This window comes from Sorex araneus, chromosome 3 (genome assembly GCF_027595985.1).
Source record: "Sorex araneus isolate mSorAra2 chromosome 3, mSorAra2.pri, whole genome shotgun sequence".
In the NCBI taxonomy this organism is placed as follows: Eukaryota; Metazoa; Chordata; class Mammalia; order Eulipotyphla; family Soricidae; genus Sorex; species Sorex araneus.
In genome coordinates, this window is record NC_073304.1 from 167,392,950 (window position 1) to 167,419,040 (window position 26,091).

Genomic DNA, 26,091 nt, shown 5'->3' on the forward strand with positions numbered 1-26,091 from the left:
GCTTTTTATATTCCGCAAAACATGAAATGAATGAGTTTGCTGCCTCTTGCCATAAACCCAACCCAGCTAATCGTCCGTCGGAGTTTGTTTTATTTTTTTTCCCTTTCTCCCTGTCTCCTTCGCGCCTCCCCATCAATCCTGGGTTGGCACAAAATGAGACATAAAATTGGAGTGCTACATATTGGGGGACAAGAAGAGGGGAGGCAGATGCTCTGAGACCTACTACTTCATTTTGGGGGGGCCCAGAAGGGGAGCACTGGTTGGGAGCCAGAGTAGGGAAGGAAGAGCTGGAGCCCCGTGTATCCCATGGACCAGAATTTCTTTGGCCGCACCTTTTTCTGTTAAAACCCAGCCACAGGTGTGCCCCCCCATAAATATATAAGTGGATAAAACCCCCACCCAGTAGAATATCATAGTAGTAAAGTCCAAAAGTCACAAACAACAGCATCTTGCGATGATTGAAACTTTTTAAGGCATTTTTCTGAGTGAGTATCTATTGCTGAAAGAGGGAAGCTGATTCCTTCCATCGGCAGGAAAGCCCAGGCCAGTGGATCCAGGATGGGGCTGCGGGGAAGGAACGGTGCTTAGACTCGTGACTGGAACCAAATGGTCCTCTACTTGATGGAGTTTTCTGTTTTCATGGCAAATTGCTCGTCTCTCCGGTGCTCCGAGTGCTGTGATTACTGGCAGGTGAAAGTCAACCAAGGTGAGATTTCAGGCCGCTCACTGATTCCTGGGTCCCTCTGCCTGGCCCCGGGAGGCCTGGGAAGCCTCAGTGGCGGAACTCGAGCTGGGGGGGTGGGCCCCAAGCGTCCCTTTCACACAGCCTGTCCGGGCGTGAGTGCTGGACCCACAGGCTCGTCGACAGAGCGCTTTGTCCCCGAGGAACTCCTGGAGTCCAGGCAGAGGTGAGAAAAGAGAGCCGGTCCTCGGCCCGCGTCAAAGGCCGTGAAGGAAAGGGTGAAGATTAGGGGACGAGAGGTCGAGCTCAGAGGGTATGACTAATAGGGCCGGTCATTCAGCCGGGAGGGCACATTGTTCCCTGCGCCCAGATGGTCCTTGGAATAAATCAGCTCAAGCAGAAGGAGCCTTCTAGGACGAGGAAGCTGGAGCCGTTGCTTGCCAGCTATTCCGGAAGGACAGAGCCAAGGCCCAAGCCTGCGTGTGTGTGTCTGTGTGTGTGTGTGTGTGTGTGTGTGTGTGTGTGTGTGTGTGTGATAGCTGCAGCTTCCAGAACACTCTATACGTGTCTACAGTGTGAATATTGAGCATGGCACTTTCCGCTTGGAAACCCTTCTCGACTTTATCCTTCAACCTGGAGAGTTTTTTTTTTTGGGGGGGGGGCAGCTGGAGCCATAGTACAGTGGGTAGGGCATTTGCCTTGCACGCAGCCAACCCAGGTTTGATTCCCAGCATCATATGGTCATATTCCCAGACCATATGGTCTTTTGAGCACCACCAGGGGTGATTCCTGAGTGCAGAGCCAGGAGTAACCCCTGTGCATCCGCCAGGTGTGACCCAAAAAGCAAAAAAACAAAAAAAACAACCTGGAGAGTTTTTTAGGAAATTTGAACCCTCAGGTTTGTCTCCATCTTCAGTCAGGGAACTTTTGTGGGGCTCCGGGGGGTCAAATTCTAAATTCTGCATTCGAGACATCCCTGTACCCCCATGCCCTGTCGAGCACAAGAACTGGGTCATCCCAGGTGCCTCATAAAGATAAATGGGAGGAAAGTTCTAGAAATATTCTTAGTTTTTCTCTGATGCCCGGTGGCTGCTGCCCAGTCACTCATGGGTCTCTTGAGTGTCAGTCAGTCAGTACTGTAGTTCTCCCTCGCACGGCTCCATTGGGGGAAGTTGGGAGACATACTGAGTTGGGTCACCCCCATCTTATCCCTTGGAGATTCTGGATGCAGTCCTGGTTGGAGGTGGACAGGCCCGCGCAGGACACAGTACCTGGGCCCTTTTCTAGCAGAGTCTCCAGGCAGCTGCAGGTGAGCTAGCTCCTTGCCACCCGCCAGTCTCTGGCTAACGTGGCCTCACTAGCTTCCCCCCACAGATCCTGTGAGTTCCACGGGTGTGAGGCGCGAAGAGAGCCACATAGCAAACCACTGGGTACCCACGAGAGAGTTTTCTTTCTGTGAAGATGTTCATGACAGGGACGTGCTGTTCTCACAGCAGAGGCATGTCCCCGATGCCTCCTGTGGACCCCACATGAGCGGGATCACTGGGGTCTCCACCCATGGGGACAACAGAGCAGTAAGTCCCTTTGTCAGAAATCAAGCAAATGTTGGACAGGTGAGGGGAGGTGAAGATTTCACAGCCACCTGCAAGCAAGTGGCAGTGAGGGTGGCAGTATGCGGAACACCTCCTGTGCCTCAGGCCGCCCTGCAGTGCTCATCAGAAGCCTCTGTGCCCAGTAGCTGCCAAGGTATCTCCCAGCTGGGAGATTGGTGGGTGGTTCCCCTTGCATCTGTCTCTCTGAGGCCCTTTGGGGTCCTGGTGGCCGCCTCCTGCTCTCTCCAGGGCCCTCGGGTGAAGAGGTGTAGCGTCTGCCTAACTGAGCAGGTGTGTCTAGGAGATTCTTATTGCTTTCAAGAAACAACAGCCCCTGAGAGATGCAGGAGGCAGGAAGGGATGGGCCAAGAGGGCAAGTGAAAAGGGGGCATGGCAAAGGGAGGCACAGCAGGAGAATAAGGGCTAGGAGGTGGGAGAGGAAACTGGCCACAGGCACCATCGGTGACATCCTCCACGCAGATATCATGGAGTATAGACGCAACAAAACTAGGCACAACCAGCTCCTGCTCACAAAGGCTGTGTCAGGGCCACAGTCACCTGTGCGGCCCCTTGTTGGCTGAAGTGTATGTGCCATATAACACCAGGACCACTGAGAAAGTCAACAGCTCCCCGCCTCTCCCCAGCCGTTACATAAGAGGCCCAAGGATGATGGTGAAATAAGAAGGTTCTGGGGTACATGGCATCAGTCTGGGTAGGCATCGTAGAGTAGACAGGATCTTTCTTGCCTTTGTAGTTGATCCCGGGACTTTGCACATCGTGGTGCTTCCATGTGGGGTTCAGTGGGAACATCAAAGATTCCTCTCTCCTTTCTGTGACCATGGTGCCCAGATCCTCCAGAAATCCCTATATTTGCTCTTGTCCGAGTGAGCAGGAAGAACCATCCAGTGTTCTTCCAAGGCCTGTGTGATGCCAGGAATTCATTTCCCAGAAACGCAGCTGTGGGCAGCATCACCCTCATGCAAACATCCCAAATCTAGATGGAACCAGACTAGACACTGCTGCCTCCTGCCCACACAGGCCATGTCCAGGGCCACCGTCCCATACGCAGCCCATCATTGAGATGTTTGTGGTACATCGTACCAGATGTAGCTAGGAAGTCACAGCTCCCCACCTCATTCCCGAAGTTGTGCAAGAGACCAAAGGATGACCATGTGAGGGTAACTTAGCTTTTTGCTTTTGACTGGTGAGGTTAGGGGTCAGGAAGGGAAAGAACCGTGATGCCCTTGGTGGGGCTCAGTGGCCTTTACCCTATAGCTTCTAAGTCCTGGGGGCTGTTTCATTGGCTTACAGGACACCTGGTATTGTCCTCACCATCAGGGATCTCTGGAGTCACTAGGGTCCTTGGCCAGGACCAAGAACAGTGCTGGGTCCAGCTTTGCCCCGAGCCTGCTCTGCTCCTTGACAAAATCAACTCCGTTCTTCCAGCAGCGGTGTTGGAGGTCAGCGTGCGCGCATGTCAGTGACACAAGCTCTTGGCATTTCCACTAGGAGGCCTGTTTCGGGGAGGCTCCCAGCACTCAGGAAATCAAATCTCAGAACAGTGTATTAAACATGATCGCCATCTGGAGAAAGATGAGACCAGCCGGAGTATGATTTGTGGGGGACACCATTCCTGTGTCCCCGGGTGCCAAACTAGTCAGGGACAACTCAGCTCTCTGAAGCCAGAGAGGTAGAAAGTGGGTGTCAGGGGCCTGATTTGTTCTGCTGGTGGTCAACTGTGGATGCCGTGGGCAGCCACTGGTGACTTTGGTGACGTGGCTTGCACCTGGCATTGAGGTGAGCTCCAAACCATCAGGAAGAGAGGGGGATGCCTGGTTCCTGCTGGGTGTCACATGAATGATTTCTTCTGGGGTGGAAGGAGACACTTCCATGCCCAGTTCTAAAGCATGGGGGTCTCTGTCCATCCATCACACAGGAGCCTGGGCCCACCACTCTCAGGGGCACCACACTGGGTGCTGCAATGATGGTGAAGGTAAGCGAATATGCTGATTTGAAGTGAGTAAGTCAGAGAGTTAGTAAGTCAAAGTAAGTCAAAGTTTGCCTTACTCGCGACGAACCTGGGTTTGATTCCTCCGTCCCTCTCAGAGAGCCTGGCAAGCTACCGAGAGTATCCTGCCCGCATGGCAGAGCCTGGCAAGCTACCCGTGGCATATTCAATATGCCAAAAACAGTAACAAGTCTCACAATGGAGACGTTACTGGTACCCGCTTGAGCAAATCGATGAACAGTGGGATGACAGTGCTACAGTGCAGTGCAGAAGTTAGTCAAAGAGGAATGACTTGGGCTCCTGAAGGCTTAGCTGGCCCAGGACCGTGGGTCAAATTTCTGGGTCTGGGATATGGCTTGGGTGGGTGAGCACCATGTGCAAGGCCCAGAGTTCCATCCCTAGCACCTAGCACCTCAAGATCCCCCCAGTCTGAGCACTGCTCGAGTAGTCTCTGCACCACCAGGCCTGCCAGGGGTGAACCCTATACAAATTGGTTCACTTTCTAATCTGTTACTTACTCATTTAGTAACCAGTATTGAGCACCCGTTGGCTGAAGAGAGCAGTGGTGAGGCCAGCCATCCTGTCCTCATGGGGTTCGTGTCCTACAGAGGTGACAAGTGGCAGGTCGGATATACAGGGGGCTGGGCTGGAGGTGAAGGTCTCTGGCCTGATTGGGGAGCTGGGAAGGCCACCTGCAGGCACTGTGCTCTGACGTACGTGCCCCCCGCAAGCTAGAGGCCCTGTGTTTGATTCCCCCAGCACCCAGGTTCAAACACGAAGAAGATGAGGCTATAGGAAGAAGGGAAGAAAGTCAGCATGAGAACACTCTGGATAGAAGTGGGGTGATCACTGACTTTCCGGCATTGGGAGAGGGAAGGGCAAATTCATGGGACCTGAAGGGAGGGGAAGCAGAGCCCCAGGGAGATGGCACAGAGGCAGCCGCGTTGGGGGTCTGTGTGGCAGGTGCCGGGTTCTCGGCCATGGAAACTGAGCTGGCTCCCCGGTGACCCGACAGCCTTCGAGAGTGGCCCCAACTCCATCCAGAGTGGGAGCAAAGGGAAGGGCCGAGGGCACAGACCCCACTGCGTCCAAAGGAAGTAGCACAAACCCTTCATGTTTAACGTGGTGCTTCCTTGAGTCTTGAGCAGACTCAGAGGCTGGACTCTCTGCTCAGATTTTCCTTGGGATGGAGGGTGGGTGGGGCCTGCCCTGCCCATCACCACCACTTGAGGTTCCCCCCCCCCAACTCCCTCCTTCCCCAAATCTCAGGAGTCAGCGCTGTGGTCTTCCAGTGGGAGGGATGGTTCCAGATCTAAGGAGGTGGGAAAGGTCAGGGGTCACGGTGATTTTTTTCTGTCTCCACATCCATGAACAGTGAAAAGGACTCCCCCTTCGCAGATGTTTAAAGCCACCTGACTCAATACAAAATCAATTATTTAGGGCCGACGATTGGGGCCGGCGTGGGATGGTGGTTGGGAAAATTCGAAATGACAGTGGTGGGAAGGTATGATGGTGGTGGGATTGGTGTCAGGATAGTGAATGTAATCAGTTATTGTGGGAACTACTTTATAAATTAAAATTTTAAATTAAAGATTTAGAAATACAGCCACCTGCCTGCCCCTGTGTTAACACCCCATCCCTGTCCGGGGCTTACCTTGTCTCCTGCCTGGCACACTTGCGTACTGGCTGTTCCCACTTCTGAGCTCTGATTCCATTCCCTCTGGGCACCCACGGGAAGCCCCCCCCCCCCCCCCCCCGCCACCATCACCACCCGCTCCTGTATTCCATGTCGGACATACTCCTGCCTCAGCCGTCTCCCACCTCCGTGGCTTCTGCAGCCCCAGCTGGGGAGAAGGTGTGGCAGTGGGTGGGAGAGGGCGAGCCGAGGTGCTTGGAAGGATGACGGGCCTGTCCGCTTCATTTCCCAGACGAGATGACAGTCTGCTGAGTTCTTCATCCACCACCCCGCCTGCCTTCTCTCCAGCCCCTGAACGCCGAACCCTGCCAGGTCCCAGATGTACATCCCTGCCCATCCCCAAGGCAACTGCGGTTGAGACGGGGAGAGGGAGATGCTCAACCTTGGCCTCCAGGGCTCCCGGGGTCACGACTGAGGCCCAGGCTCTCCTGCCAGGATCGATGCCCAGTGCCTCTGCTGCCCTCAAGTCTGTATCCCGGTGCCCCACTGCAGGGACAGACATTTGAAGGAGCTTAATTGGATGTTGGTCTGGAGCAGGAATTGGGGCAGTGTGGCCCACCAGGCCATATAAGGCCCATGCAAGGATGGGGTTCCTCCCTGGTGCATGATAGGGCTTCTGACCGCAGCCCAACTGCCTGTATTGTCCTACCTAAGAATGTTCTAGGTCTTCCCAGTGGTCCTGGACAAACAGTTTACAGTCAAACCTCTCTCACAGAGTGAGGGAAACAAGTTACCAGATTAGACTTAAAGATTGTCTGGGGTTTAGTAAAAACGATGCAACACAAAGTGTAGCATTTTAACTATTTTGAGATGAGAAGTGGGGGGCGGCCAGGGATAACTGGGTACAGTCCCATCGTGTGACCATACTTAGCAATCCACACAACTTTGGGGGTTCGGTTTTTGTTTGTGGGCCACACCGGGTGGTCTCAAAGACTCCTCCCCATGGTGCTCAGGGGATCCCACGGTGTTGAGGATGGAATCTGAGCCTCCTGCATGAGAGGACTTGCTCCTGCCTATTGAGCTGTCTCTCTGGCCCATCTGCCAACTTTTTCATCTTTCCAGTCTCACCCTCAGTAATCAGAGACCACCCTCTTCCCCTCCAGTCCCCTAGGTCCAGAATTCTAAGCATTTGGTTCCTTGGACCCATTGGGAATTCTGGTAAAACCTGTGAGCCCTTCTTTAGGGGAATGCTTCTACATACAGAAACTAATATCTGCAGAATTGTAAATTTAAACATTAGGGGAATCCGAAATTTTAATTTTCCCAAAAGTGTCATCGTATACAAGGGTGATACCTTGCATGTTAGCAGGCGCAGTTACTGTGGAATAGCCTGTGTCGTTTTTTGCAGTTGTTTGCACCCATGATACACACAGATCCCTGCAGGGCTTGGAACGTGGCATAAAATCGGTTAGCCGAGTCACAGGTGCTGGGCTGCTCGCTTTCATTCCTCCTTTGAAGGAGCTGCTACATCTCAGGTCAAGGTTGGTGAATGTAAAGGTGTTTTATCCCCCCTACCCCCCCTGGATTTACCAATCTCCTGGACACTCATGTGTGTGTGTGTGTGTGTGTGTGTGTGTGTGTGTGTGTGTGTGTGTGTACAAGGACTGAGGGGGCTGCATGATCTCTAGGTCAGGAGTCTCTGTTCAGACACTTGCAGGACTCTGGAGGGTGGGTGGGGGGTGTCCTAGGAACACAGCCAAGTGGGGGAAATGTGCCCCCCTTCTCCCCAGGCCGCCAGCCTGCTGTCTGAGCTGGGCGGGGCCGGTGCCCCCTGGAAGTGTGCCGCTGGCAGCTTCCCCGCCCCTGCCACCCCTTGTCCGGGGGCTCCGTGCAGAAGGGAGCCATATGTTTCTTTGTGGACACGTTTCTCTGGTCCGGTATCTTCCCGGTGTGAATGTGGGGCCCACCCCCCAGCCCCCCATGTCAGCTGTCCCTCCACTCCCCGGCTGCTCCATCCCCTGTAGCCAGCACCCCCCACCCAAAGAGTGGCAGGTTTGGAGTGGGGGCGGTCAGGCTCATGGTATGGGGGAGCCACTCAGAGTCCGGGTGAGTGAGGGGTCTTTCAGCAACACCCACACACACTCTCCCACAGAAAACTGTTGAAGTGAAGTCAAATGTCTCAAAGTCAGATCCCTTTTTAGTATGAATTTGCTGTGTCTCATTCTGAGCACTAATTCCAATTTAATTGCAAGTGGCCTGAAGCCTCTTCAATAGGAGTAACAAATGGTTTGATTTTGTAAACTTCATCAGACTGCATTTTAAATGCGACACAGTAGCCCAACTCGAATGCCAATGAAGCACTGGAGTAGCTCTCTGTTTACTAATTATCCGTTTTTACTCCAAGCCACGCTGGCTGGCTTGTCTGATTAAATCGGATTTGTGGGATAGAGAACAGCTAGCAGAGTTTTCTCTATAGTAAACGAGATTGAAACTATGGGCCGCCTGGCTGCACACTGTAAATTATATTTCCTTTTAAAGGGGACGTGTCTCTTTTATTTCTCTGTTTTTCCTCGTGCATATTAAACTTTACGGTACAGGAAGGGACCTGGCGCTTCTAAATCCAGCCCCTTGCTCTCACCTGGGTGCCAGCTTGCCTCCTCCTTCCCGTCTTCCCCTGCAAAGAACTGGGAATGAAATGGATCGCTCCTCCCATGGACACCCCCCTCCAAGTCCTTTTCCTCTTTAGTCCTTTCTTTCCTTCCCATGGGGGTAGGTTTTCAGGATCCCCTGATCTAAAAGATCTCTAGGGTCTCTGGGATCTTCGACTCTGTATTAAATCAGCTGAGAGAGACCTTTGCCCTCCCTCTTACTGGGACCCGCCTTTGGCTGGGATTTGTCCCTTCAGAAAGACCAGGCGATGAGCTGGCCCTGACCAGCCTGGGCAGGTAGGACTGGCTGTGAATTTGAGGACAGCGAAGAGAAAGAGTCTGTTTCTTAATGCGGCATGTGTTCTTTTGCCCTGTGTCCCGGACACAGTGGGGACATGAAGATTGGCAGGTCCCTCCCTGGGGGGTAGGTGGTCTGGGCCCCACAAAATTGTGGGGCAAATTTGGGCAGACTGGTCCAGAGCTCTTGGGCACTGTGAATCATTTATTCCTCTGCCTCAATAAGAAATCCACTTGTCCTTCGTCATCCCTTCTCTGAACACACAGTACAGAGGGCAGCCCAGACGTGAGGTATGCTCAGGCCATATGATACACACACACTGAAATGAATGCAGGGCAGCCAGAGTGAGGTGTAGTCAGACTGTATGTGTGTGTGTGTGTGTGTGTGTGTGCAAGCGCGCACACACACACACACACAATGGATGCAAGGCAGCCAGAATGATGTGTAGTCAGACTGATGCACACACACACACAATGGATGCAAGGCAGCCAGAATGATGTGTAGTCAGACTGATGCACACACACTGAAATGAATGCAGGAATAAGGAGTAGTCAGGCTGTATGTATATGCGCACACACACAGTGGATGCAAGGCAGCCAGAATGAGGTGTAGTCAGACTGTATGGTGCACACACATGCACACACACAGAGAAATGAATGCAAGAATGAGGTGTAGTCAGATTGTATGGTACATGCACACACACACACACACACACACACACACAGTGGACACAAGGGGCCCAGAATGAGGTGTAGTCAGTCTGTAGGTACGCGTGCACACACCACACACACACACTGAATGCAAGGCAGCCAGAATGAGATGCAGTCAGAGTGTACATACACATGCACAGGCAGTGTAGAGTGAGGTATAATCAGAGTGTACTTGAACCTGTGGTCCCTCAACCCTTCCCCTCCAGCCACCTGCCTCCCTCCCCTCTCAGCCACTACCCTTGTGCCTAATTTGCTTCTGAATGGTCCCAGAGTCACCACATTCGCACTCCACCCTGACTGCCCATTGTGCGTGTACAGTATGGACAGCATGGGTGTCCTCTGATAGCCGGTTACCGTGGGAATGAATGCCCCCCTCCCCCCCACTCAGGCGCCCGCCCGGCCCCCTTCTAATTGTTGACAGTAAAAAGCATTTAAATGCTGCTTAATTTGTAATCATGGCGGGGGGGTGGGGGGTAGAGAGGATCCATTAAAATGTCAGTAAAAGGAGTTTGATCCTCTCGTTGGGAGTTTGGTTGTGTTGATTGATACGGGATGGGTTTTCTTCTCATTGTCCGGTATGAACCAGCACTGGGTTTCGTTTGGAACCTCTGCCTGCCCCAGCCCCAGCCCCCTGCTTCCGCTGCCCTCCACCCGTTCTCTCTCCAGGTTGTTTCTTCTCTGCTCCTTCCTCCCTCCTTGGTGCCTGGAATTCTTTGGGGTTTACAGGACATGTTCAATATGGCCCCAGACTAGGGGTGGTGATTAGTAGTTGTTTTGGCTTTTTGTAGTTGTTTTGCTTCTGCTTTTATTGGGTGGGGGGGGAGCACACCTGGCAGTGTTCAGGGCTAACTCATGGCCGGGCTCAGGAGGACCACATGAGGTGCCCGGGACCGAGCTGCAGTTGGCTGCATTCAAAGCAAGCACCTGAATCTTGTACTGTCTCTCCAGCCCCAAGTGGTAGGGTTATACAAGCCAACCTATAAAGCTACCCCTGGACTTCTTATACCTCACACCACTCATACTCTGAGAGTAGCACACCACCTTTGATGGGGTTTAAGGAGGCAACCAATCTTAGAGGGAAATATATTTTTACAGATATACACACACACATACACATATAAGCACACAAAGTTCAACCCTTAACAATATATTAGTAATCTCTTATAGAAGGGTTCAATGGCTTCTGGGTGAAATACAACAATCTTCACACACTCTCCTCTAAGGAAGGTATTTTGGGGCATTTTTAGATGTTTATTCATAACAAACAATACAAAACAAATTATTCCGATTCTTCTTTGGGGTGGAATGAAGCAATAGCACAGTGGGTAGGGCATTTGCCTTGCACACGGCCAACCTGGGTTCAATTCCTCTGTCCCTCTCAGAGAGCCCGGCAATCTACCGAGAGTATCCAGCCTGCATAGCAGAGCCTGGCAAGCTACCCGTGGCGTATTTGATATGCCAAAATCAGTAACAAGTTTCACAATGGAGACATTACTGGTGCCCACTCAAGCAAATCAATGATCAACGGAACAACAGTGACAGTGCTACAGTGCTTCTTTGGGACAGGGCTTGGGGCTTGGGATGGAAACATCCACAATATGGTGGTGGGAAGGTGTAATGGTGATGGGATTGGTGTTTGAATATTAAATGTAATCAAATATTGTGAACTATTTTATAAAATTATATTAGAGTTAAAATTTTTAAAAGTGGTGGGGGTTACATTCCCCCAGATGACCCCACTTCTTTATTTTTGCTTTTTGGGTCATATCCAGCATTGCACAGGGGTTACTCCTGGCTCTGCACTCAGGAATTACTCCTGGTGGTGCTCAGAGGACCATATAGGATGCTGGGAATCAAACCCGGGTCGGCCACGTGCAAGGCAAACACCCTATCCGCTGTGCTATCGCTCCAGCCCCAAGATGACCCCACTTCTGAGTCTGCCTCCCACTGCAGCAAGCAGGAATGACTCTGGCAGTGTTGTACAATCAGACTGTAGAATCTTTTCGGGTATTTTTGGGGGGAGGGCATACCTGGTGGTGCTTAGGGCTTACTCGTGCCTCTGCACTCAGGGGTCACTCCCGCAGGACTTGAGGGAATCATGTGAGGTGCCCAGGGATCAAACGTGGGCTCACCATGCGCATTGTTGCTCTGACTCCTTTTATTTTCCAGGAAACTCACCAACCCACAAGTACAAAGAAGTTAGTCATGGGGCCAGGACTTGACCTGGTAGCCAAGGCTACCAGAACCTTCCTTTCCACTGTCAGCTCAGATGGGAGTGGGGAGGCCACCAGAAGGGGTGGGCCTAGGGCAGGGTGACGCCCCTCCACATGCATCTTGGTTTTTTTCCCAGAAGCCTGGGGGACAGGTCAAAGATGCTGTTATCATGCACCCAACAGCCGCCCGCTGGGGTTCAGATGTGAGAGCAGGGAGAGGAGGAACCCCTAAATGTACAGGCGAAATCTGGGGCGGCCCTGGGGCTTTGAGGGCCCACGAGTGTGTGGCCTTCACCAGGGTGGAGAGAAGTTGCGAGGCTAAGGGCTCCCCCACATCCTGGGGACCCTCCCCACCCCCAGCTGCACACAGACCCCCTTTCCCGACCCCACTCCCTTCTTCTCCCCAAACGCTCCCTTCTCAAAGGCGCCTGGGCCCTCCCCCCAAACGGGCAGCACCTGAGACTGTCCCCACGTCAGTCACCGCGGCCTGGCCCTGGCTCTGAGAGGCCGGACTCCATGCGTTCTGGGGAGAGGTGGGCCGCCCCCTCTTCACAAAGCTGTTGAAGTTGGTCCAATTTTTCCATCGTGGGCCAATTAGTTTCACAAATGGGGGCCCCCGTGGTGCCAGGGCACATTTGTTCCAGGCCTGCACACTGGCCAGGCCCCATTGTCCTGCTCCCACCCCCGTGCGGGGCCCATTGTGCTCGCCCCCAGCGGGGGCTGCTTACCGCTGATTTATACGGCAGGATTCCCGGGGGCTGGGGCCGCACCGCCACAGCTGGCCGAGGTGCTTAAGGCCTCAGACCCCGTGACCTTTGCCCCAGTCCTGCTGTCATTTTGAAAGTCACAGAGCAGAGGGTTGCATACCTCTCCGGATTTACTTGCTCTGCTCCCCCTCACCCGAATACACACGCGTGCGCGCACTCACACACACACACACACACACACACACACACACACACACACACACACATGCTTCCTTCCCTCCTCCCCATTGTGGCCTAGGATTGGGTCTGTCTGCAGTCTTAGCCAGGAACCGGGCGTGTGCTGGGAAGAGGCTGCAGGCGGGCGGGAGGTGCCAGCTGGGATCCCAGGGCCCTAGTGGTGCAGAGACGGGGCTTCTCCTGGTGAGTTGTGTTCCTGCGAGTCCCGTAGAGCACGGGACAGGGTAAAGATGGGGCACATTCCCATGAGCGGACACTGCCCAGGAGCCACGTGCCCTGAGTAGCGTGGCCCAGCATACAGGTGATCCAGTGGGGAGGCAGCCCCGGCACCCAGCAGCAAAGCTGGTCGCATCTTCTTGTCACCTTCCAGACTAGGTCAGTGCTCCAGAGTCACTCTCGGCGGTACTCAGAGAACTGTGTGGCATTGGTGAAGAAACCAGAACTCTTTTTTTGGGGGGTGGGGGGTCACACCCAACTGTGTACAGGGGTTACTCCTGGCTCTGCACTCAGGAATTATTCCTGGCGGTGCTGGGGGACCATATGGGATGCTGGGAATCGAACCCGGGTCAGCCGCGTGCAAGGCAAACACCCTCCCCGCTCTGCTATGGCTCCAGTCCCAAACCGGGACTCTTGTGTGTACAACCTGTGCTTTGCCCACTGAGCCCGCTGCCCAGTGCCTCTGGCCGCATCGCCGTCCTCCTTGGCTCTCTGCCCTGCCCTCCTCCACCCACCCTCCCGTGGGCATCTCCGTTCCGTTCCTTTCCTTGCCAGCTCGGTTCCCTTTTCCCTGCCCCCGTTCTCCCCCCACCCACCCCCACACACATATCTCTTCACTTCTTTGGCTCATTGGTTGGCGTGATTGACAAAATTAGTAAATCCATTCATGTTACTTTTATTGTGTAGGTCTCAATAAATCCCCCCTTGTCCAGGGTGCACCTTAATGAGCTAGTGAGCTGACAAATTTGTTTACTGTAGCTGGAGGTGCCGCGTAATGAAATGCGCTGGTGTCTGCAGCTCACCGCTAAACAAACACACTGTTTGTTTGCTGGGAGCCTGACTTGCTGCCTGAAGATGCGATGATGTGGCCGCATCGCCCCACCCCCAGAGACTGAGGGAGGGGGGGGGGCGGGGGAGGAAGGAGGGTACACCTGCACCTGTCTGTGTGCGCGGATCGGCAATCACCATCGCACCTGTATGTGCTTGGAGAAAGGTAATCACTTACCCAGCCATCGCTTAGTTTCACAACAAATTTGAATCAGCTGTTCCAGCTCCTTCCCGTTTGGGTGATTCATTGAGAAATCGCGGCTCCCTAGACGAATGACATGAAATCATAACATTCTCCTTTGCCTTTATGGAAACGGAAGGTGCTCTCGCTGCATGGGTGCCTTCCTGCGTGTCCATGAGCAAGGAAGAGGGAGGGCCGGGAGCGTTGGCCAGGCTGGAAGTGAACAGGCTCGGAGGGCTCAGCTCCCAGCTGGCACGGGGAAGCCGAGATTAAAGGGTGCACCACTAGAGGGTGCACTGGGTGTGGGAGACAGCACCCATGCACAGGCTTGCAGCTGGGGGGATGTGGAGAGTAGAGGGACAGTGAGGCTTGCCCCTCCCCTCCCCCCAAGCCAGGGGGATGGCACCTTGGGCTGGGGAGATGAGACGGGGCCCTCTGGGAGCTCCCAAATGCCTCCCAAAAGGGCCGAGGGGAGAACTGGAGAACCAGCTCTTGGTCTTTTCTCCAGGATGTCCCTTGAAAAGGAGCCTAGATGATGGCACAGGGAGGTCCAAAGGGAGGGACCCTCCCCCCCAGTGTCATGGGCTGGATATGGGTCTCCTCGCTGTCTGCTCCTTGTCCCTGCCCCCACACCCAGTACTTCTAGAGTCTGCTCTCGTCTTGGGGTTGTGGACTCAACCCTTGGTTGTGGTTTTGCCCATGTGGTTTTGCCCTGGTGGCCGAGGCAGCTCTCCCAGCCCCGAGGACACTGACTGGGAATGAGGACGTTGCCTGTTACCGGCTCAGCAAAGCCCTGGGTGTGTGGTCATAGGTCCTGCCTTGGAGAGGGCATTAACCATAGCGAGAGATGGTGTCTTAGGGGGCAGAAAGTCACTGTGGGGTCCCGAGGCAGTAGGGAAAATATCTCAAAGGGTTGGGGGGTTGGAAGGCACTTCTAGTGTACATTGAGATTTTTCACATCCCTCCTAAAATTGGATGTTTTCTTCCAGTTGGGCAAAGAAGCTTCTGGAGTGCCAGAGGAAATAGGTCTTTGGGTAAGGGTGGGTGAGGTTGAGTAGGGCTGTGGCCTATAGGCGTATACACACTTGAACACACACACACACACACACACACACACACACACGTAGCAGTCACCACCAGCTTACCCAAAAAAAGCTGGCATATATTTAGCTCCTTCTGCTCTTTTGATTAAGAAAGCGCTTGTAGCTGGGGATAATGAGAGCCTTGCTCCAAGAAGGTGTCACACCTGAGCATCTTCTCCAGCTGTGTACACCTCCAATCCTGTCCTGCCTTTCTATTAAGGAGCTAATTGGTATGGAAATGGCACAGGTGTAAACATGAGGGCTCGTGTCTCAGAATTTCCGGCCCAGTCATCACTTGGGTGAAATGAATACCCTGGACCTATGTCACCCTCCTGCCTCCTGTGCCAGCCTGGCCTGAGCTCGTTCCCCTTTTGGGGGGCTAAAATTAAACTTGTTTGCTATTGGGAGTCTGAGTTGGACATGCCCTGCAGCCAGCCTGTCTTGCCCTTGGAGGGGAGCGGGGTGTGTCTTGGAAGAAGGTGGGGGTCACCTTCTCCAGAAATAGAACTGTTGCAAATGGGACCCTGAAAACGAACCCTGCCCTCATTGCTGAGAGCCAGCTTTTTTTTTTCCCTTTAGATGTTTATTTAGGCGCCGTGATTTATAATACTGTTAGTAATAAGAGCTTCAGGCATATAATGTTCCAACACCGTCGCTATGCCCAGAGTGTCAGCGACCCTCCACGAGTGTCCCAAGGTCCCCTCCCACTCACCACGCACTCCACCCGTTGGCACACTTAAATTCCCTTACTGTTTCTTCGTATTCCTCGGATGGGAGAGCTCACTCTGCACTGGCCTTCCCTCTGACTCCACCCAGCACGATGCTCTCCAGTTCCCTCCAGGTGGTGGCACATGGAAGAATTTCATCCCCCAGCGAGTCGTATTCCATCCTGTCTGTCAACCACAGTTTCTTGACCCAGTCATCTGTGCTCAGGCATCTTGGCTCCAGTGAATAGTACCACAGTAAACATAAGAAACTCTTTGAAATATCATCTGGGGGCTCCTGGGTAAATGCCAAGAAGTAGAATTGCTAAGTCATATGGAAGCTCCATTCATTGGAGAACTCTCCTTACTGTGTTCCATAGAGGCCGAACCAAAAGACATTCCCACGAAGCGTGCATGAGGGTTCTTTTCTCCCCACATTGCCTCCAGCACTGATGGTTCTGTTCTTTGATGCATTAAAGCCAGTTCTTCCCTCCAACTTTCCGACATACCTATCTTCTAGGTCAAATTCCTTTCAGGCAAGGACCTTTGGCATCTAGCCTGAGGATAGTCCCCTCTGTTCTTAGAAAAGCTCAGGGCAAACTCTTCTTTTGGTGGAGGAACATGTTGTATTCTAGGCCCTTTGCACTCTTATCTCTATCTCTCTGTCTCTATCCTTCTTTGTCTGTTTGTCTGTCTCTCTCTCCCTCCCCCCAAATGCTGTTCTCTGACCTGGAAATGTATTTCCTGGTGCCAGAGATCATCTGTGGATCTGATTTCTGTTGAGATACACAGGTTGATAGGAAACTAGAGTTGTAGAACTGACTCTGAAGCCTTTGTCAGCTGCTCCGAACAGCCCTGTGAAGTCGGGCCTGGGAGAGACACAGGAGCTGGTCATATTCTTTGTTGGATGAGAAACTCAGACCCAGTTTAGCAGCCCCCTGGCCTGGGGTCATCAGGTTGGGAAGGAGTGAACCCCTGGGCCGGAACGGGGGTCTTCTGGTTGTTTCCTGGCACAATGGGGTCAAACAAATCCTGGAGTTTTGCTTCTGAGTAACAGAGCTCACACAGGGGAACCAGAACCGATGGGCTGCAGCCAGCCAGCCCACTGGACAGACAGGACAAGGTCCACCACGCAGTGCAGTGGGGTCTTGCTGGGAGCTGGCCGCGCTGACCTGGTGGGTCTGAACCCTCCTCAGCTCTCAGCTGCTTCTTGTCCAGGCTGTCCTCTCCGCACCCCACCCCCCGCCCCATCTCAGGAGTGCCTTATGAGTTACATGTGCTCCCTGCAACTTATCCTGTGTGGGCCCCGTGCTTTGTATTGGATACTGAGGGACCACGAGAAGAGGCCTGCTGGGGAGGCCTTCAGCTTTGAGTGAGCAGCATGGAAGATCCAAATCAACGTGGTAGAAGTTTTGTAGGGCCAGGAGATAGCAACTCCGGGGCAGGCAGTGTCTGTGGCCCGAGTCCTAGAGGCGACGGAGATGCCTGCTAAGAAGACCTAGCCTCACGGCGTGAGGGTGCGCAGCATCAGGGGGACATGGAGGCTGAGCTCCTGGGTCGCCAGAGCTTGCACTCAGTCGGGACTTGCGTCTGTCCAGAGGAAGAGGCATGATGTCCTCACTCAGACCAGGTGGCCTTTAGGGCTGGCTCTGCTGCCACTTCCATGGGTCTCTCAGGATGCTTCCAGCATCCGCCAGCACTGGGGCCCTGGTGGAACACCCAGACTGGGACAGGTTCAGTGATTTGCCCAAAGTCACAAGGCAAGCAAGGGACTATGCTGGACCTCTTATGGTCTGCTTTGTGGCCACGGGGTTCTTATGATTTCTGAGAGTCTGCTGCAACCTTTGGGGGGGAGCTTGTTCTCTTCTCCCCACTCATGTACCCCATGAGTTTCTTCTCCGCAGCAGAGGGAGAAGCTGTGAGTGTATCTGGGGGGGCTTCCACTGAAAGGAGCATGCTTTAATGAGGGGAGGGGGGCGGGCACCACACATTTAGCTGCAGCTAATGAATTGCTAATACAATTTTCTAGATAATTTTATTTCCATAGCCCCACATTCTAATGTGTTTCCAAAAGCTAGCATTTATTTGCTTAATCTCCCCGTGTAATAGAATCTGCCCTGACTCATCATACATGCGGCCGATCAGCTAGGCAGAAGCGACGGCAAATTGTTTAATAACTCACAGCTCGTCCCTGGATTTCTCACTTGCACGCGCCAATAGTGTCTCTCGGGTCTCCCCACTTCTTCCCCCACCCGCATCCTTCCCATTTTTTTAAGAGAAAAAAAATGTTTTCCATCCTCTCTGCCATGACTCTCCAGACAGAAGGGTTTGGGACGGGAGGTGGAGGATGCTGTGTTTTTCTGACTTTCCATCAGTGCTGGCCTTTGGGGAGGGACCAGAGCTGGAGGGGTGAGGGGAGGGACCACAAAAAGGGACACTGAAGCCTTTTCAGGGGTCAGTGGTACAAGTTTGATGCCATTGCTGAGATGCAGGGGTGCCATCAGGATCTCAGTGCCCGGCTTTCTCCTCGCAGCCCTGTCTCTTCCTGGTGCCTGTCTCTGCCCTCCTTCTGCCTCACTACCCGGACCCCCGCCTCCACCAGTGACAGCCCCAGAGTCAGCAGCTCTGCCCCTAGTACCTTGGGGTCCTATGAATGGCACCCTGCTGGGCCCCCCTCCCTGTGCTTCCTTTGCACCCTGTTGCTTATAGAATGGCATCCAACACCAGTCCCTGCCCTGGTCACATCTATTCAGCTCAGCTCTTGGACCCCTTCCCCTTCCTCTGCTCGGCCCTTCACACTCTCCCTCTCTCAAAGTCTGATCCAGATCTGCAGTGAGAATTGGCCGTGAGGTACCTTGGAAGGCTGGGGTGTCCGCTCTGCTGTGTGAAGCCCTGGGTTGAGTTCCCAGCACCCCCTAGCTCTGCGGGGTGACCCCAGTAGCCCCTATCCTCACCCTTCAAACAGCCCTTCAGACCTGACCAGAGCACTGAACCATTAGGTCGGTATTGCCAGGGTGACCCTGAGACCCCATTGCTCAGACTCCCCGCAAACAGAAACTCCAGAATCTTCATGGCTTCCTAGAGCTGCCTTGTCCAAGCTTCTGCTTGTTCATCAATGTGGGTGTCCCCCACCCTGTCTGGGACCCTACTTCTCAGCCTGGGCACAGCACCCCCATCTCTGTCACTAATGCTCAGACTACTCTGGAGACTGGGGTTCAGCATCCTGAGGCCTTGGGTGGACAGTGGAACAGCTCCAGAAGTCCCTGGGAGACCAAGGGCAGCTAGATTTCTGGGTTGGTTTACTTTCCTTAGGGGCTCAGGGTGGGACCTGCCCATAGAGACCCTCTGGGCCTCACCCACAGGGACTGTCACCCAGGCACCCTCTGAGCAGGCAACCCTGACCCTGGGCACAGATGCCCAGGAGCCTATGGGTGCTGTGGACATTGGACTGATGGTGTCTCTCTGGTGCTGGGCAGGGCATGGGGGCTGCTCCAGGGCTCCCAGAGAGACTGAGTCTTGGCAGTTAAGTGGCAGATGGGGTTTGAGACACTTTCTTGAGTGGCCATGCCAAGAGGCCCCACTGCAGAGCAGTATTGAATGGGGGTTCATAACCTGCTCAACAGATGCCTGTCTCTGTGGCATCCTAGGGTGAGGCACAGTGGAGATACTCAATCATAGCAGCCTGAAAAGGAGCTACCCAATCAGGTGGCAGCCTGAAAAGAAGCTACCCAATCAGGTGGCAGCCTGAAAAGGAGCTACCCAATCAGGTGGCAGCCTGAAAAGAAGCTACCCAATCAGGTGGCAGCCTGAAAAGGAGCTACCCAATCAGGTGGCAGCCTGAAAAGGAGATACCCAATCAGGTGGCAGATTGTAAAGGGATGCCCAATTAGGTAGCAGCCTGAAAAGGGATGCCCAATCAGGTGGCAGACTGAAAAACGAGCTACCCAATCATGTTGCAGCCTGAAAAGGAGAGCACTGCCAGAGTAATTTCTGAGTGCAGAGTTAGGAGTAACCCCTGAGCATCACTGGTATGACCCAAAAAGCAAAAAAAAAGAAAAAAATTTTAAAAGTTAAGTCATATTTTATGTGTGTTATTTCAATTTTTTAAATTTTTTTGGTTTTGGGGTCACACCTGGCAATGCTCAGGGGTTACTCCAGGCTCTGAATTCAGGAATTACTCTTGGCAGTGCTTGGGGGACCATATGGGATGCCAGGGATGGAATCTGAATCAGTTGCTTGCAAAGTAAACGCCCTCCCCACTGGGATATCTATTGTTCCTGATGAGTATTATAGGGGTCCTTAAAAGAGGTTTTTGTTTGGCTTATTTTGGGGTCTCCTGAGCACTTAGTAGGCCCCACCTGCAGGTCAGATAAGGGCCCAGTGGCACGATGCTGCTGAGTATAACCCAGGCCATTGCAGTAAAGGGGGGGGGACACACATGTGCTTGGAGGTCAGGGGGAGAACCCAGGTCGGGTGCGTGCAGGGTGCACATCCTAATCACTCTACTTCCTTTAAAAGATGTGGGGGAGTGGCAGGGGACAGGGAATGGGGACCATTGATGGTGGGGAAAGTACATTGGTGAAGGAATAGGTGTTGGAACATTATATGACTGAAATTCAATCATGAACAGCTTTGTAAATGTGTTTATCACTGATTCAATTTTTAAAAATTAATTAAAATAAAATATATGGTGATTTTTTTTGTCCACCAATTGAGGTCTAGTTTTATATTCAGAGAATCATATAAAATGCCAGAGATTGAACTAGGGTCACTCACATACAAGGCAAGTGCCTTAGCCCTGTATTATCTCTCTGGTCCCCAAATGTGATGTGTTGTTGTTTTCTAGACCACACCTGGTAGTGCTCAGGACTTACTCCTAACTCAATACTCAGGGATCACTCCCGTCAGGACTCAGAGGACCCGCTAAAGTGCTGGGGATTGAACCCAGTTTGGTCACACGCGGGGCGAGCGCCCTTTCCACTGTGCTGTCTCTCCAGCATCTCCTTTGGGGCATTATGGTTTGCAATACAGATATTGAAGGGTTAGTATGTTTATTCCTTTACCTATATTCAGCATGCAGTTTTTATCCAGAGTGATCACTTCCAACTAGCTTTGTCATAGTGGTTCCTTCTCTACCCCAGTTGCTCTCTCCCCCAACACTTGAGGCAGCCTCCAACCATGGACCAATCCTCCTGGCCTTGTTTCTACTGTCCCTGGGAATTAAACTCATATTATGTTTTTTTTCCTATCCCACAGATGAGTGCAATAATTCTATGTCTACCCAATTCCTTCTGATTCATTTCACTCAGCATGAAATTCTCCATATCCATCCATTTATAAGTGAATTGCATACTTTATTTTTCTTAACAGCTGCATAGTATTCCATTGTGTAGAAGTACCATAGTTTCTTTAACCAGTTGTCTGTTTCTGGGTACTCCGGTTGTTTCCAGATCTGACTATTGTGAATAGTGCTGTAATAAACATACACTTGCATATAGCAGTGCCGCGTACACACATTCTTAGGATCACATTTTGTACTGTTTCTTTGCGACCTGTGAAGGTTTTCTCCTGCTTTCTCCAGGCATTAAAAAAAAAAAAAAGTTGAAAACCACTCGTGTAAGGAACTTGGGATACATTTCTGCCCCTAACCTTGTTTCTCCTAATTTGGGGCAGAGGCGAGGGTCCACTTGGGGGAAATTGTGTTCCTAAAGGACATTTGAACCCCAGCTGGCCCTGGCTGTCACCATCACTGGGGTTCCTCCCAGGGACCACCCTGATGCCCCACCTCCTGCCCCCCCATACCTGGACTCTACCAGTGTCCTTTCCCCTCCTGGGATGTGACTCATGTGACTGCAGGCCTGTGTCCACTGCAGTGACCTGATGACCAGAGTCTCTCCCCACTTTAGGTTCTGAGGGGCAGGCGGGAGATCAGGTGGTCTCTGGCGGAGCTGGTGCCGCCTCCAGGCTGGGTGCGGGCTGTTCTGAGGCTCTGACGCCCTGTCGCCCACAGGCACGGACATGGCCGTCTTCTGTCTGCTGTGTGGGAAACGCTTCCAAGCGCAGAGCGCGCTCCAGCAGCACATGGAGGTCCACGCGGGCGTGCGCAGCTACATCTGCAGCGAGTGTAACCGCACCTTCCCCAGCCACACGGCCCTCAAGCGCCACCTGCGCTCACACACAGGTAGGTGGCGGGGGCATCGGGGCAGGGGTGTCTGGGTCCAACGGGGCGGGGGGGCAAGGGGTGTCCCACAGTGCACGTGACTGTGGCTGGGTCTGTGGATCCCGCCTTTTGGACCCTTGGACCCTGGATTCACAGCATCTTTGGACGGAGTGGGCGGGTGTGAAATGCAGGTGGTTGTACCTGAGGCATGTGGATTGGTGGGTCCGGAGTCAGAGTTCTCCCAAGGGATTCCGTGGCAGGCGGCATCCAGGTGCGTCTGGAGAACTCACCTGTGTGGTGCAGCTCTCTGCCATACATGCTGCCCCTCTTGGGGTCGGCTGTGGGGGCTGAACCCAGCCCCAGGCCATTAAAGGGATGTGGAAGAAGCAACCCTGCTTGCGTCACACTAGCAGAAGCAAATTCCTCTCCTTGGCATTGATAGAAGGAGCCAGTGTGTGTGTGTGTGTGGGAGGGGCATTTAGACGAGGGAGCCGGTGGAGCCCCGAGTCTGTTCCAGATGAACCAACGGCACTGGGCCAGGTACCCAGGGACTGACCAGTCCCTGCCCCAAGCCTCTGGGTTTCTGAGCAGCCCTGATCCCTAGAAGGGACTGGAAGATTTTCTCCTGCCTCTGAGACCAAATGGGGTCTTCATGGCCTGTCCGTGCTCCCCTTGTGAGTCTGCATGGCTGTGTGCTCTGGCTTTGGCAGGGTGGGGTAGCAGGGCCAGGGGGCAGCTGTCCCAGGTCCGTAGCAGCGGGTCTGCGAGTGTCTCCAGCAAGAGGCTGGAAAGCGGCGTTTGCTGCTGGACTGAGTGGTCCCGTCTGTGTCCCTGACTCTCAGCGCTGGGCTCAGCTGCAAACCTGCTGGGCTAGGGGAAGGGCTAAGGAGAGAGGGCTGCTGAGGGGGGCTTCTCGGCAGCGCAGCCTCCAGACTGGTGGAGCAGCCTCAGTCCCTCCCTTCCCGCCAGTCTCATCGCCTTTTAGGTGCTGGACCCAGTCACCTGGCCCCCACTGTCATTAGAATGACCCCAGTGCTACTGACTCCCCCCCCATCCAACCTTCTGAACGCTCAGATGATCCAAATGGCAGGTGCCCTGGATCAGTCGTGGCTGGGGTCCGTGGGGGAGGGGCAGACCCCTCCACGTTGGAGTGGGGGGAAACACCCCCCTGCATCTCTCGGAAGCACCGTGTGGGTGTACTTTTGCACCCACGCAGATGCCCATTCATTCCCCCTCCCCGTACCATCCCCCCGACCATGAGGCCCATGCACACAAGCCCCATGCAGGCTGGGCACACCCCCCGCACAATGCCTCATTAATATGCCGTTGTTCTTGGCCCATTTGCTGCCGTGGCTGGGTGTTTAGTGTCGGCAGCTGTGTTTGGTAGGTTAGTCCAGCCGTGCTGTTGGCATTGATGGATCTCTGATTCACGTGGCTCATCATAGAATAAACTCTCAGCTGTGCTGGAGGGAGGGGCCCTCGCAGCCCTCCCGGATGGGGCTGGGGTGAGGAGGACCATGCTGGGCTCAACCCGTGCCAGGGATGCCCCCAGGTAAGGACAGCCCGTGGGGAGGGTCACAGGGGCGCTGGGCAGGCCGGAGGGGGCTCTAATTAGTCTCGTTTGTCCTGCACTTAACGTCAGGCTCATTAAAGAGGCTACAGAGTTAATCAACATACCACAAATTGGATTTTGCATTCTGCAGCCAGTCTTGTGTACGTTATGGCCGCACGGACACAATTAACTCGAAGGGCTCAGATTAGGGACCAGGTGCTCGCCGGCCTCTCAAATCAGTGTGTGTGCAGGCGTGCACACGTGTGCAGGCCATGAACATGCAGGCACATGTGTCTGTGTGCCTGCATGTGTGTGTATGTAGGTGCATTTCTTGGCTTTTATTTTTCTTTTTGGGTCACACCCGGCGATGCACAGGGGTTGGTTACTCCTGGCTTTGCACTCAGGAATCACTCCTGGCAGTACTTGGGGGTACCAGATGGGATGCCGGGGATCGAACCTGGGTCGGCTGCATGCAAGGCAAATGCCCTACCTGCCGTGCTGTCACCGGCCCCTCTTTTTCCTTTTTTTCCTGTTTTTCTTTTTTTAAAAAAAGTCCTTTCCTGGGGCTCACTCTGGAGGTCCCCCATTTAAACTCATTTAACATGTGATCCACTTCATAATTAAATTCATAAAAATGGGATCAAACAAACCTCTCTGACTGAACCTGCCTTTAAAAAAAAAAAGCACACAAAAACAAAAACAAAAACCACTTCTTAGGGTCCCCCCTCGGGAGCGACAAGGCACACACAGCAGCTCTCCCCCACCCCCCGGGCCAGGCCTATGTACATTTTAATTACCGGCTCTGGCTGAAGTCTCACGTGGCCCTTGCTTATTTATTTATTTATATCTTAATGAGGATACTGAATCCTTGATTAAAGTCGTAATCGTTGCTGATTTGGGTGGGGGGGGGGTGGTGGCGGTGAGCAGGGGCTGTGCCGGGCAGACACCGAAACGCAGAGAGGGGCAGGCCCAGGCTCTCAGCTGGGGCTAGACTGGGCAGTCTGCCCCAAGCCAGTGATGGAGGGGGCCAGGCCGCCTTGGGGGGGGGATGCTGCTCACCCCGTATTTGTGCTTATCAGACTGACCGAGCTGGAAGGTTCCCGGGAGGAGATGGCTGCGGAGGGCTGGCGAGGTTCAGGACGCTTCCTCCATCCTCCTCCCCTCTGGCAATCGCCCACCTGCTCGCCCACCCAGCTCTCAGTGCCCTCAGGGCTTCTTCCACCGCAGAGAGGGCCAGCCAGGAGCAGGCCCCACCATCCGCTCCCCGCAGAGCCTTAAAAACCCTCCCGAGGCCTCCGAAGCAAAAGAGAATTTATGTGGGCCCAGGGGCCAGCTTTGCTTTTCGAGAGTGGGGGAGGCTTTGGCGGCCCGAGGAGGGGGGGAGAGAGAGAGAGAGAGAGAGAAAGAGGGAGAGAGAGCAAGCAAGAGGGGAGAGAGTAAAATATCATTTTAAAGAGGAAGTGAAGGCACAGACATGCGAGTCTATAACGAGAAGGACAATTTATGCCCAGGCACGAGCGCAGTTTGACATGGGGATAATGAAAAAACGTAGGTCATTGTGGATGACTTAAACCTTCAGCAGCTGAAGAAAATGTATGAAATGCAGGGGACATTACACGGTTGGCAGCCCCGCACATCTGCAGAGGGACGGGTGAAATACAGTGGGCCATTCTTTACCATAAACTGTGGTTGTTGGAGACGCAGCCCAGAGAAATTGTAATTACAGTGACAAGACGAATCAGCGATATTTAAATATTCATGAACAAAGTCTGGGGGTGATCAATCTATCTTTATTGTCTGTGCCTTCGCTCCCGTAATAAATAAAGAGCTGGAGTCCTCACCTTTCAGGCCCCAAACCTCCACCTGGGGTACAGTGTGCCAGGTGGGCACAAGCGCCGCCCCCCCTCCCCACCCACCCCGACACACACACACTCTTTTTCCTGGGGACATCACGGCGTGTATAGAAAAGGTGGGAGGGACACCCCAGGCCAGGCCTTCATCCTGTCTTCACCTGCTCTAGCTCTCCAAGGCTTCACACACTCGCCAGTTCCCCGACTTCTGCGGCTGCCCCGGGCCTCCCTCTCTGCCATGGGGTGGCTTCAGGTCCGGCCACCCTTGTCTGGTGCTGCCAGTACACGAGCTGGGCAACTGTCACTGAGCAAACTGCTAAGTGTCCAGACTCCGGAACCAGAAACAGAGTCCCCAGCTGCCTCCTCTCTGTCTTGAAACCATACTAAGGTGCTCAAGCCCTTGTCCTCCTCTGTAAGTTGAGCACAGAAATATGTTTTTCGGGGGGATGTTGCAGCAGATGTGCGCCGGCTTCCACGGAGTCCACTCAGAGGTGTCCTCAGAGCCGATCTGGCGCTGCGGCTACCGGAGAAGTCGAGCTGGGGTCCCTGCAGTTTTGCGGGGGAGAGGGTGGGGCAGAGAAGGAAGCGTGACTCACTGGAGAGACGCTTCTGAACTGGGGGTTGCATCGGGGAGTGAAGATGAAATCGTACCGAGAGAACGGCCAGGGGGAACTGTGGAATGGGAGAAGGAGCAGAAGGGATTTGGGGGACATTATTCTCATCGTTCCCCAAGTTGGAAGGGTCACCGGGTAGGATCAAGGAGGAGTGGCCTGTGGAACGGTGGAGG

General features: G+C 53.6%; 1 protein-coding gene across 2 annotated transcripts in view; it reads left to right on the plus strand.

Moving 5' to 3' along the window:
• Nucleotides 1–26,091, plus strand: part of ZBTB16 (zinc finger and BTB domain containing 16) — a 182,776-nt gene that overhangs the window by 149,115 nt on the left and 7,570 nt on the right. For both annotated transcript variants that reach the window (XM_055129851.1, XM_055129852.1), the window contains exon 5: nt 21,753–21,923. In XM_055129851.1, the coding sequence (XP_054985826.1) occupies nt 21,753–21,923 (171 nt within the window). The remainder of the gene's footprint in view (nt 1–21,752; nt 21,924–26,091) is intronic.